General features: G+C 35.3%; 1 protein-coding gene and 1 long non-coding RNA gene across 9 annotated transcripts; one reads left to right on the forward strand and one right to left on the reverse strand.

Moving 5' to 3' along the window:
- Positions 1-486: 486 nt before the first annotated feature.
- Positions 487-6,317, reverse strand: LOC142234826 (uncharacterized). Of its 8 annotated transcripts, none has more exons than XM_075306019.1 (5): positions 5,994-6,317; positions 1,495-1,568; positions 1,242-1,430; positions 991-1,185; positions 487-917 (listed from the first exon to the last, which is right to left on the reverse strand). In XM_075306019.1, exons 4-5 carry the CDS (start codon positions 1,147-1,149, stop codon positions 654-656), a joined length of 423 nt encoding a protein of 140 aa, XP_075162134.1. In that variant the 5' UTR covers positions 1,150-1,185; positions 1,242-1,430; positions 1,495-1,568; positions 5,994-6,317; the 3' UTR covers positions 487-653. The 8 variants fall into 8 exon arrangements, with proteins under 8 accessions (XP_075162134.1, XP_075162132.1, XP_075162131.1 ...); XM_075306017.1 differs by having other exon boundaries at positions 1,495-1,636; XM_075306016.1 differs by having other exon boundaries at positions 1,495-1,760.
- Positions 6,318-7,965: 1,648 nt separating this feature from the next.
- LOC142235951 (uncharacterized) lies at positions 7,966-9,036 on the forward strand. The gene is made up of 3 exons (XR_012721873.1): positions 7,966-8,255; positions 8,320-8,425; positions 8,491-9,036. It is a non-coding gene; the product is annotated as an uncharacterized LOC142235951 (long non-coding RNA).
- The last annotated feature ends 5,078 nt before the right edge of the window (positions 9,037-14,114 follow it).

Below are 14,114 nucleotides of genomic sequence, written 5' to 3' on the forward strand. Positions count from 1 at the left end.
TCAAAAAATAACATATTTCTTTGAATACCAAAATATTACCATATAGAAGTTATCATTCATTCATATAATTTTTTTAGGCGATTCTGGCTATCCTCTTCGACCATGGATAATAGTTCCCTTTAAAATATCTAGAAATGACGGAGAAAAGAAATTTAACACAATCCATGCAAAGGCTCGAAACTGCATCGAAAGGGTAAACGGTGTGCTAAAGTCCGTGTTTAGATGTTTACATGTGGGACTGCACACTACCCCAAACACGGCTGGGAAAATAATAAATGCTTGCACCGTACTTCACAATTTTAGATTAGCACACGGTTTACTAGCGGAGAACATTGACTTTGTATATGAAGAAAATAGTTCATTTGAAATTGAAGAAGGCAATGAGGCAATAGAGGTAGAACCTCATCGAGAAGGTGCACGCCTGCGAGAGCATTTGAAATTTAGATTTTCCCACCATCAAATAATGTAAATGCAAATACACATAAATAAAAACGAAAATTAGTGTTTATTTTCACACAAGGTGTTTCAGTCTCTATAGTTGTAAAGAAAACGGATAAGAAAATGATTGAATCAAATGATGGCAATACTTCAAATACAGGCGGAAGTAATATTTCACTAACTATGTATACAAAAATAACATAAAATAACAACAACTAAACTAAAAAAGTATTAAGCTTCTCGTCAAGCTTTGATATGCTTTGTAGCATCAATTGGTTTTGACGCTCAATCGCATTTATTTTAGAAAGCAACTCGGAATGCATTTCTCTTGCTTCATGGAGCGCCTCATTGTACTTTGATGCTCCTGATGTATTCCTCGGTGATTTGATTTCCTTTACCTTCTCCATTGGCTCTTCTATTTTGTCTTTAGGCAAACTTATTTCTTCTCCTTCTATAACTTCAATTGATAACATGGATTCCTGCACAATAATAGAAGCACATATGTGTATTTAAATGCTTACGTAGAAGCAAGACAAGTAAGCATTATCTTACATCGGTATATAATCCCGATTCAGGCGTACGTCCATCTCCGTCTACAGCATCTATAGTAATAATAGAAAGTATTTTCTCTTCCAAATGGTTTAAATCCCGAGGAGCATTATGGAAGCTGCCTCCACCAGTTTGGTTCATAAACATTCGTCTTTTGCTCATAATCGACTTTACTCCCGATTTAAGATCTATCCAACACTAAAGAGTAAAGACATTATTAATGGAGTATTCATAATTTAAACATCTTAATTTACTTTTTTTCACTGCTCAATTGTTTTGTGACTACCGCCAAGAGAATTTAGGGTATTCCTCAAAGTTTCCCACTGCTCCTTATTGCTCGAATTTGCATGCATACTCCCGAATTGACCTCGAGCAAATTCCAAATGGTTTGCCATGTATTCCACGAGAGTTTGCTTTTGTTGTTTTGAAATGCGTTGGTTTTTCTACAAATAAGTGGAAAAAATGTTTTACAATTTATAAAAAACGATTAATTTTGAATTATCTTACCTTTACTTCAGGATTTTTATCCATTTTGAATGAAAAATATTTATAAAAAACAAAATGTTGCCTGTCTCACAAAGCTTCTTGTTGCGAATAATAATGACAGAATAAATAGAAATATTATTCGATTTGTAGGGTTCCAGAAACACTTTTCAAACAAATTTTCCAATGAAACGACAAATTTTTGACACATGACAGCTTTTTCTCGCATCACAAAGTTGTAGAAACAGTTCAATGGGAGAAACAAAATTTTGTTTAAATTCCTCTTGTTTCTGTTTCATTTTTGATATACCATGTGAGTAAATTATTAATGTGAGAATTACAGAACATAGGTACAGAATACATTGTGTATTGAAATTATTGAGATGGCGGATAACGGAGATTTGATTGCTGATTTTAACAAGAAAAATTTGAAGAAAATTATTCACTTGAAGGATATGGAGGCGCACAAGGACTATGAGATCATTGGGTGCTATAGAACTTCTACAAAGTATGATGAATCGGTGGTTCTCAATCTGAAGGAGGATGATCAGATGTTTTAACTATTTGCCGAAGAGGCTCAACACCTTGAGCGATGAATCCATTCAAAGTTAAGTGGGGGAGGTATATACTATTCAACCGTCGAACGGAACGGACGTGTTTTTCAATAGCGGATAAACTCATCGTAACAGGTACCTACTAAGAATTTCAAGTGTGGTGGGATATTAAGCCACCATGCAGCGAAACTCCAAGTCATCCACTGGGTTGCTAACTTCAGGGCCCAGTGGACGGGTATCGACTGGAGTTATAAATCTGGGCAATGACCAAGAGTTAGGCCCAATTAGTCGACCTGTAGACGGGTCGACAGGTGGCGACACTATGACAAGTCGAACTTTTTCTAAGGTAACGACATCAAAAGGAGGTAATCCCTCACGAAAGAGATTCAAGGAACGCAGAAATGCTTTGTTTATCCTAAAGAAGTTAGGATGAGTCGACCCAAGCACGCTGTCGGCTAAACAAAGCGATTCCTTAAAATGGGCTCAAGGAATTCTTGAGACTGGAAAAAGGGAACGATCGCCGGATGAGCTGCCATCCTCCAAAAGGGATCAAAGATCGTTTGCCTTAGCCTTGTGATGGCTATCATTAATAAAGGAGCATTGGACGGTATGGTTCCAAAGCAAAAATGGGGGGAAATTGAGAATGCTCTGTCTGTCGTCTACTCACAGGTGCTGGAAAAGTTTCCCGGTCCAGATCCTCGACACCAAGAGGCTAGTTGGTATCAAGGACGATTTAAGCTAGTCGCATTTGAGGACCAGAGGTCTATAGAATGTTTTAAAGCTGCTCTGATACTAATTGGTGAATTTTGGGAAGGAGCTGCTCTAGAGTTAGTCGAGAAGAAAGACATACCGGCTAGACCTAGAGCACATGCGTGGATACCTGCAAACCCTTCTGACCCTGAATCTATTTTAAATAGACTGAAACGATGCAATCCAGATCTTCCAACAGCTGATTGGAAGGTTGGCCGTTTGGATGAAATGGATGGACCAAGACGGCATGCAGTGTTTATATTGAACACTCAGTCTTTGCCACATCTAGCAAAGTCCCAGGGCCGTGTATGTTATGGCTTTCATTATATCCAAATGAAGGTATATAAAAACGATCAGCTAAAGGATTTAGAAATGGACAATCCTCTGTCTGAATCAGAAGTAAGCGGATCCTCTTGCGAAGTCGAGGGAGATATCAAAGTTGAAGACATGGATAGACACCGTATGCGAGAGGAGGTTTCTATTGCCTCAGAACTCACCAAAGTTGAACCTATGGTTATTGCGAGAGTCACCGAGATCTCTGAAGAGAACATTCTTGATGACTCGATTGAAGCGGCTGATGTGACGGTTGTTGAAAATCTCGATGGTCCTACGGATCCTCCAGATAAATCTTCATCATTGTAAGGCTGCATGTGCTGCCTTAAAAGTTCTCCTGATGAAAGGGGACATAGATATAGTTCTTATTCAAGAACCTATGTTTATAGAAACAAAATATGTGAATTAAGTACTCCGGGGTTCAAACTATTGCAGTATCGTGGTAATGATGTAAATCGAGCCTGTATAATTGCTAAAAACGAGCTCAACTAGTTTCTGCTTCCTTCAATGTGCAATACAGACACTGTCGTTGCCAGTTTAGAAATAGCCAAATGCAAATATTGGGTATCTTCGGTCTACATGGGACATGACAGGGAGATGCCTCCATATGCCGTTAAGACCTTAGTGGAGGAGTCACTGAAAACAAAGACGAAACTCATTATGGGATGCGATGCGAATGCACATCATAGTATATGGGGAAGTAGTGATACTAATGCAAGGGGAGAGTCGCTAATAGAGTTTATTTTGCGTACTAATCTGGTAGTTTGCAACAAGGGAGATGCCCCAACCTTTGTCACTAAAAACAGGCAAGAGGTTTTGGACATCACCTTGGCCTCGCAAGAACTGAATGAAATGATATCTGAGTGGCAGGTTTTAAGTGAACACAGCTTCTCAGATCATCGCTACATCAGTTTCAAATTTGATGTTCATATCACCAAGACCATATTTCCGCCAAATGTTAGGAAAGCTGACTGGAATAGGTATAGGGAATCGTTCAATATGATGATACCGGAAATAACAGAGACAAATATGAGAAATGTGCAAGATATCGAACACGCAGTGGAGCGGATTACTAAGGCCTTCAACATCTCACTGAAAGCTGCATGCCCTAGAGGAAAGCCAAGGGGGAAACATCGACCACCATGGTGGTCTACGGAATTAAGTAATATGAGGAAATCCTGCAGGAAGCTCTTTAACAAGGCAAAGTCCACCAGAGCCCCTGAGGACTGGGACGCTTACAAGAAGAATCTGAGAGGATACAAGCGAGAATTGAGAAAGGCTCAGCATAACTCTTGTAATGATTACTGCAGCAGTATTGAGAATACGTCAGAGGCTTCTAGAGTACGGAAGGCGCTAGCATCCACGAACTCCGATCCAGGTTTCATTAAAACATCGGAGGGAAATTGGACAACGTCCAGTGAGGAGACGCTGGAGGTACTATTGGACACACATTTTTCCGGAAATCAGACGGTTGAACCATGTACTTGCGGTGCCATAGTGGCTCAGCGGTCGTTTCCTATCGAGGAAATTGTATCGGAATCTAGAATAAAATGGGCATGAAATAGCTTTGGATCATTCAAATCCTCCGGACCTGATGGAATTACTCCGGCGGAGTTACAAGCTGTAACTGACAAAATTATCCCCTGGTTGTCGGTGATATATAAAGGATGTATCAACTTATCATATATCCCAGGAAAGTGGAGGGAAACAAAAGTCGTTTTCATACCTAAAGCGGGAAAAGCCTCTCACTCGAGGGCGAAGGATTTCCGACCAATCAGCTTATCCTCATTCCTACTTAAGACTCTGGAGAGGATGATAGATATCTATCTTAGAACTAGCATCGATTCAAGTTTGTTCTCGAAACGACAGCATGCATACTCGAAGGGCAGGTCTACTGAGACCAAAAATTGTGCATTGGCTATATACGGCAGTGGTTAGACCTATAATGCTATATGGTGTTGTAGTCTGGTGGCCGGCACTTCAGAAACCGACTTGTTTAGATAAAGTTCAGCGTATAGCGTGTTTGTGTATTTCAGGCGCATTCAGCAAGACAGGAACAAATTCCCTTAATGTCATGCTGCATCTATTGCCTTTAGACATTTTGGCCAAACAGTCAGCTGCAACAACAGCTGTGCGGTTGCGCGAGCTATCGCTGTGGTTGGAAAATGGTTACGGTCACAGTTCTGTCCTCAAAATAATGCCAGATGTGCCTAACGTAGTGGATTACACTTTGGCGAGTCCACACGGATGAAAAAGACTGTTTTTCATATGTTTGGCTAAAAACATTATATGTTTGGAACACAAATTTTTAAACACAATATTTTTGAGTGCAAGCATATAATGTTCATAAACTAGCATAACATGTTTGGGACATATATGTTAATATGTTAGAACATATTATGTTTGGGACATAAAATGTTTGTAAATATAATATGCTTGGATGCAAACATATATTAATTTAGAAATAGCCTATAAACATATATGTGTTTAGTAGCTTGGAGCGCTATTTAACAGGGAGCGATATTGAATTAAGTTGGTGGTTGTTGCTTGTTATTACAAAATTAACATTTTATTTTTCCTTGGGCAATTGATCAGCTACTTCTTTGATCCTTACAAACTGTGTGGTCCGCTGTTCGAATCCCCGTCCGGCAAAAGGTAAAATTAAAATAAAAAATCATACAATTGAATAATTTCTTCTACAATGTTTGTATTACAGAAAAAGGTGCTAAGAACTAAAAAATCTCGTGGAAGTGAGAAAGATGTGGGGGAATATACAATTGGGCAGAAACAAAATTTTGAGCATTCAGGTCGAAAACCTATGTTGTTAGCACCTATATTACCTGTTTATTTTCATAATTAAAGAAAGTTCTCTAATAAGACACATACATATACGGACGTGTTTCTGATTCCTCGTCATATTTTGAGTTTGATATTTTTCTACGGCCTCATCTGACCGCTATCGTATAAAAAATTAGCTGTTCGCAACCGATCCAGTACGAAGTGTTGAAGTCCGTTTAATCAATTATCGCGATCACCTTCAGTTTTCGTTATAAAAATTATATATTTTTTTGGTATGCGATCACTAATAATATTAAAAACACCCGCGTGAACACTAACACTGCAAAAATACAATAATAACAAAACAAAACAAACGTTCTGACCCACTCTGTCAAACATCAATCGATAACGATAATCAATACCCCAATATCTGTTATCTGTTTAAGTGCTACCAATAACAACAGGGTGACACATATTTCAAAACATTGTATCGAACCGCCAATAACAATACTTTACATTGAAAATTGCAATTTATTCATGCAAAAGATGAGCTGCAAGATTTCAAATCAACGGAAAACATTACTTTCCACACCGAAAGTGAACAAACAGATTATTGAAAATACACCCAATTCTTCAAAAAACAAATCACCAAAGTTAATACAATTAATTGAACAAAAATTCACCCGACAAAATGAAATTATCGCTGCCAAAATTGAGGAAGCTGTCGCAAACGCAATGTGTGTTATAGAGAATAAACTTCTTGATCTTTCCAAAAACGTAAATGATTTAACAATGAGAGTAAATGAGATTGAAAAATCAAATAAATCAATAAATGATCTAAAGGCCGAGATAAATGATTTGAAATCAAAAATAAGTCGTCAAGAAAACGTAAACGTTTCAACAAATTTGAGAATATGTGGCATTCCATCATATGAGGGTGAAAATCTGTTCTGTATATTTAGAAATTTATGCGATTCTTTGAAGTTTCCAGTTCCCAATATTAACAGTATCCAGCGCATACGAAACTTTAAATCCAGAGTTAATAATGGACCAATTTTAGTAAAATTATGCTCACCAATCCACAAAAACTTATTTTTAAAAACAATTGCAGCATTTAAACGTGAGAACAAAACACAACTTTCTCTGGATATGTGCGGTCTTGATGGTAATAACATATTTTTTGTTAATGAGGATTTAACTAAAGAGAATTTTAAAATATTTCAATCTGCGATTAGATATAAAAATCAGAAAAAATTGGCAGCTGTATTCACATTACGCGGGATCGTTTATGTGAAACAAAATGGACAGGATAGGGGTGTCCGTATAGAATCAATCGAACATCTACATCAGTTTTTTCTTTAAAATTACAGTTTTTCTAACTTATCTACTACTTAAGTCATTCCAAATTTATTTCATAACAATACTCGAAATTGTAACGATCACAATAATGTATCATATTATAACAAATATTATGCGTTGCTTGTCTCTTACCAACGATGGTGAACAATAATGAATATCGTTCCAACGACGAACTATATACCATGGTTCGAATACTTGCCAAACAAAAATCTGGATTGTCTGTTGTACATATTAATGCCCAAAGCCTCAATAACAAAATGGACGAATTTCGAGAAATTTTCCAGACGTCAAATATAGACATAATATGCGTATCCGAGACATGGTTTCATACAAACATTTCAGATGACATTTATGAACTGCAAGGATATAAATTATTTCGGGCAGATAGAGAAACCAATGCAGGCGGAGTATGCATGTATTTGCGAAATGGAATAAAATGCAACTTTAAACTTAAATCAGATAGCACTAGTGCTACTGAATTCTTATTTTTGGAAGTTTTTTCTGCAAATGGTGACAAAACTCTTATTGGTACTGTTTATAGGCCAAATCGCAATATTTCAACATCAAATATTCTGGATACCCTTGAACTGTTAACGGTATACTATAATGATGTCATAATATGTGGTGACTTCAACTGCAATCTCCTCGTAGATAAGAGGTTATCTGCATCTATGAGTACCTTCCCAATAAACACAGGATGAGCGTTTTTCAAATGCAACAACTTTTCAGTTTGAGGGTAAATATAATTTTCAACATAAATTCAACATGACTTGAAATAGCTCATCTTCAAATTGTTTGCGAATTACTTCCAATTTGCCAAAATGTTGACGAAATCTTTGAAAAGGTGTTGAAGATAATATGAGAAAACTTTGACAAAACACTACCCTAAAATGCAACGAAAAAACCATGTGGTTTTCAATACTTATTTGTGCAACGAAGTTCGTGGTCAATTGCAAGAAATAAAAAAAATGGAAAATTTTAGACAAATAACCAAATAGTTTATAAAAATAGGTAAGTGAAAATAAAAAATGAAATAAAACTTTAAGGAAGTCACTAAATGTATATCTCTTTGTAGAAAACTAAAATTATGGATTCTACGTTCTTGAAAACATTAAATAGCTGACTAATGAAAAAATGGTGGACAATTAACTGGAACTGCTTCAAATAGTTTATAATAATTGGTACGTCAATATGAAAAATTAAATCAACACTTTAAAGAAGTCACTAAATTTAAATCTCTTTGCAGAAAACTAAAATCTTTGGATGCTACATTCTTGCAATCAATAAAAAGCCGACCAATGAAAAATGAGTGGCTTATCGACAAGAAAAAGTTTCCAGAAACATTACAAGTGCAACCAATTAAAATTGTTAAAAACAACAAATTGTTGAAATCAACAACTTCTGGATGAAAATGTGCATCACATCATCAGTTTATTTCATATGCTATTATCAGTTTAAAATGGATATTTTGTGAATTCCTTCTGCTGGAAATCAATTCTAACACGCGGTCCAGTACGTTCCTAATTTCAAATTGCCCGCATGTTAATAAATTTTAATGCTGTTTTATGACACCAAAAGGAAGGAAAACGAGTTATCAATGCAAAAGTGTTTACTAATAATGTTTAAGATATTTAAAGTTTTGTTGTTTGTTTTTTTTTTTTTGTTCTTATTTGTTGATATGTTTAATAAGATTATTATTTATCAATTGGTATTGTAGTGTATTATGTAGTGTAGTGTATTATTATATATTTTATTTTGATGAAAATTAATAAATTATACAAAATTCATAGAATTTTGGCTTTGACTTTCAATTTGAAGTGGGGATATCATTCATACAAATTTAGGTTGAAAAGTATTTGCAACGATGTTAATTTTGAATTTGACTCGCATCGAAAATTGTTTGACAAATTATTGAGTAGCGATGCATTTCAATTTGAGGATAACACTTGAGATATTATTGCTAATGTGTTGAATTTCACTGTTGAGGATAATGTCTGTTTTTTGTTGAGAACGCGATTTTCTCAACAATTTCTCAACTTGAATATTACCCTAATCCTTTGAAAAAATGTTTGAAAAATTGTTGAAGTTTAGCACTTTTCAAACGTTTGTGTTTATTGGGTTTGGTTTATATCCAATTAATACGACAACGCCAACACATTATACGCATACTGGAAACACATTAATTGATGCTATTTTTGTTAACTGCATTAATAAAATTCTTCTCTACGACCAACTGTCTGCACCAACATTTTCTAAACATGATCTGCTATTTGTGATTTACGACGCTAAATATAGCCAAAAATCTTTTGAATATCAGATGAGGGACTATGGTAAAATTAATTACAGCCTGTTGAATATAATGATTAATAACATTGTTTGGGATACTATTTACTATTTTGATGATGTGGAGAACCAAATAAATTTTATGCAACATAATGTATCAGAACTTTTCAACGCAACTGTCCCTCTAAAAAACAGAAAATTTAGACCAAAACAACAGCCATGGTTCAGTCAAGAGATTAAATAACTAATTAATAAAAGAGATTCAACATACAAAAGGTGGAAACGTTATAAAACAACCTCGCTTCATGAAGAATTCAAAAATTTACGACGTGAAGTCAATGGAAAAATCAAAGTAGCTAAAACAGCGTTCTATAGACAGAAATTTAGCATGGCAGTTGACAGTGGATCAAAGTGGAAAACAATACGTGATATTGGCATTGGAAGGAGACACTCAGCGCCAGCTGATATCGACGTTGAAAATTTAAATGAAATATTTGCGCGTCAGTCATCTTCGACTAACTTTAATGATCCTTCATACTCAATTCTTCCATCGAGTTGTGGTTTTTCTAATACTCAATTTAGCTTCAATTGTGTCGACCAATGTGAAGTTCTGAAATGCTTTCTTTCTATAAAGTCAAACGCTGAAGGGACGGATGAACTTAGCCCAAAATTTATAAAATTATTGCTTCCAAAGTGTCTACCTTATTTCACATACATTTTTAACACCATTCTTACGAAGTCTGTTTTTCCAACGTCCTGGAAATTCACCAAAATCATACCATTACCCAAGCCTAAATCCGAGGAATTTCGGCCTATAGCAATACTACCATTTCTCTCGAAAGTTTTGGAACGTGTTATGTACAATCAAATGAGTATATTCATAAATTCACACAATCTTCTAACTGACAGACAATCAGGATTTAGACCACAAAGAAGCTGTATTACTGTGCTCGCGGATGTGATTGAATATCTGAGATCTAAAATGGATGACAACAATGTATCTGTACTTATATTGCTTGATCATAGTAAGGCGTTTGATACTGTGAATCATGGTATTCTAACACGTAAACTGAAACATTTGTTTTACTTTTCTGATTCAGCTTGTAGACTTATTTCATCGTACCTTACTGGTAGAACCCAGTCTGTATATCACTGCAATGTAAAGTCTAGTGCTCTAAATACTAATAGAGGCGTACCTCAAGGCTCGGTGCTTGGACCGTTGCTTTTTTGCATATACGTGAATGATTTGCCTTCTGTCTTACAATATTGCAAAATTCATCTTTATGCTGACGATGTACAAGTCTATGCTAGTACATCTGTGAATAAATTACCAGACTGCATTGAGAAAATCAATACGGAATTAGAGAAAATAAACAATTGGGCATTGAATAATGATCTAATGATCAATCCAACAAAATCCAAATGCATGTTTATCTACAAGAGAAATGTCAACATTAGTACACATTATGAAATATGTATTCATAACGAGCTGATAGATATTGTGCAAACTGCAGTAAATCTTGGTGTTACATTTAATGAGCGTCTAACGTGGACTAATCACATTCAAAGCAATATTGCGAAAACATACGGAATGTTGAGAAACTTGTGGACCGTGCAATCCTCAACACCATATCATATACGGATGCTCTTGGCTAAAACTTATCTTGTTCCTGTTCTTCTGTATGGAGTTGAAATATGTGGAAACTGTAGCAGCGCTGACAAGAAAAAGCTAAATGTTGCTTACAACAGCATAGCAAGATATGTATTCAATAAAACTCGCTACGATCGGATATCATCTTTTGCCTACCAAATATACAATATGAGTTTCGACAGCCTCGTACATTTCAAATGCCTTGTATTTCTTCAAAGAATTATTTATTCCGGTGAACCTACCTATCTCTATGAAAGACTAAAATTTACTCAATCAAATCGTGGAAAGAAGATCATTCAACTGCGTTACAAGTATGCCATTTCGGAGTATCCATTCCTAGTCAGTACAATTCGTCTTTGGAACAATCTTCCAATCAATATACAGTTAATGAGCAACGCATTCGAATTCAAGAAAACACTTCAATCTTATTTTATAAATCAAATTTAACTTTTTTTTTCTATTGCAACTATTTATTATATTTTCGTTCAATCAAAAAATGTTTAAAAAAAAAACCTGTTCACAAATTATTTAGTTTTTATTGTAATCTTTTTTTTTCTTGCTGCAATGATATAATATTCAATTACTAACCTAGTACTGTAATTTATAAGATTAAACATCTTGTTGTGCTAGGAAGCCAAAATAAAATAAATAAATAAATAAAAAATAAATAAATAATTCGTTATGACTGTAAATATATAAATAAATAAATAAAATTTTGAGCACAATATTGTTTGGGAGAATTTTTTTAAGCATATAATATTTTTGGGTGCAAAATGCTTCCAAACATATTATATGTTCACATAATAACATATTGTTTTTTGGAAGACAACATTATTGAATTTGGATGCAAAAATACAAAATGTTTGGAACTTAGACTACCCAAACATATATTGTTTAGACCAATATGCTTTCAAACATATTATATATTGGAAGAGATCAAACATATAAATGTTTGGGCAATACCCAAAAATGTATATGCTTGAAGCAAAATATGTTTGGGAGTATATGTTACAGAAGCAATTTTTTGTGAGGGTGCACTTTTCGACAAAAAGTTTGAGACTCTAATCCCCAACAGTGAGGCGTGGTGCACACAGACCCCGGGGAATAAAGAATATATAGATTTCTACACTGATGGCTCCAAATTGGATGGACAAGTGGGGTTCGGAGTATATTCTAATGATCTGGAACTTCGAATAGCGAAAAGATTACCTAATCACTGTAGTGTTTTTCAGGCTGAAATATTAGCAATAAGAGAGTTGGCGAATTGGCTGAGAAGTAATGTTCCAAAAAATGCGGGCACTAATATATACTCAGACAGTCAACCTGCAATAAAATCCTTGGATTCTGTGTTCCTCAACTCGAAAACGGTCATCGACTGCCGCAAATCTCTCAATGAGATGGCAGAGCAGTACAATATTCACCTAATATGGGTGCCTGGCCATAGGAACATACCGGAGAACTGCGAAGCGGATGAGACTACCTTACATATTCCAGGGACTACCTTACATATTCCAGGGGAACTAGAATTTGTTGGTATAGGCCGGTATGCACCTCTAGCGAAATTTTCGGTAGCAAAAATTTATTTAAGTCTACAACAAAAAAACAGGGCTGTGTACACAAATTTTAAACCAGCTAATCGCTTTTAAAAATTGTTAATATATGTTCCAAATATTCCTCAAATAAATTTTTTATTATTTACAGACCCTTTAAAACTTGTACGCACACAATGATTGTAATAAATTAAATGTATGCTGCCAAAATATGCTTTTGACAACCCTGTTATTTTCATTAGAAGTGCGTACCAGCTTAAGGCCGGTATGCACCTCTAGCGAAATTTTCGGTAGCAAAAATTTATTTAAGTCTACAACAAAAAATCAGGGCTGTGCACACAAATTTTAAACCAGCTAATCGCTTTTAAAAATTGTTAATATATGTTCCAAATATTCCTCAAATAAATTGTTTATTATTTACAGACCTTTTAAAACTTTTACGCACACAATGATTGTAATAAATTAAATGTTTGCTGCCAAAATATGCTTTTGACAACCCTGTTATTTTCATTAGAGGTGCGTACCAGCTTACGAAATTGAACGCTACCGAAAATTTCGTTAGCATAAATAGCAATGCATTTCTTATGGGAATGAAATTTTTCGCTAGAGGTGCATACCGGCCTTATGCCCCTAGCTACCTGCAAGCTCATGCTGCGTGAGAAGGCTGTTATGATGGCAAATGTTCGATGGGAGAATTGCAAGGGTTGTAACGACACCAAGCAAATATGGCCCCATTTCAACTTAAACCGCACACTAGATATGCTAATGTTCTCGAGACGTCAGATATCACTCCTGATATCTGCTATAACGGGTCGCTGCCTGATAGGCGATTTTGCAAAAACTATTGGCGCGAAGTATAATGACTATTGTATGAGCTGTCATGATGCGGAAGAAAAAGAATCAATTAAACACCTCTTGTGTTAGTGTCCTGCATTTTGTGTAAAGCGCAAGCAACTTTTAGGAGCATATAGCTTCAGATTACTGGCGGATCTGGAAAACGTTAACTTAAGCAGTCTGCTAATGTTTTTGGAACAATCTGGTTGGTTCAACAAAGAAAAATAATCAAGAAGGTTCAGCGGTTAAAACTAGAAGTGCCCATATGCAATAGGTACTTTTAGTTAATGTGGTATCACAATGGACTGAATAGTCCAAGTGAGCCTGAATCTTAATCGGGCTGCCACTTTAACCTAACCTAACCTAAGTGGGGGAGAATTCTCCTAGCATTTTTGACAAAATTGTTACTTAACAATTTCTCTTTAGAATAACTCTTTGACACAATATGAACTTTTTTGTTACATTTGATGAAAAAACAGTCATTTTCTTATATATATATATATATATATATATATATATATATATATATATATATATATATATATATATATA

This window comes from Haematobia irritans, chromosome 4 (assembly GCF_050003625.1).
Source record: "Haematobia irritans isolate KBUSLIRL chromosome 4, ASM5000362v1, whole genome shotgun sequence".
Taxonomy (NCBI): domain Eukaryota; kingdom Metazoa; phylum Arthropoda; class Insecta; order Diptera; family Muscidae; genus Haematobia; species Haematobia irritans.

Coding starts and splice junctions, on each gene's coding strand:
- LOC142234826 (XM_075306019.1), bottom strand. CDS start 1,149: ATGAGCAAAAGACGAATGTTTATGAACCAAACTGGTGGAGGCAGCTTC. Junction 918..990: donor AATCGGGATTATATACCGAT/GTAAGATAATGC, acceptor ATTATTGTGCAG/GAATCCATGTTATCAATTGA.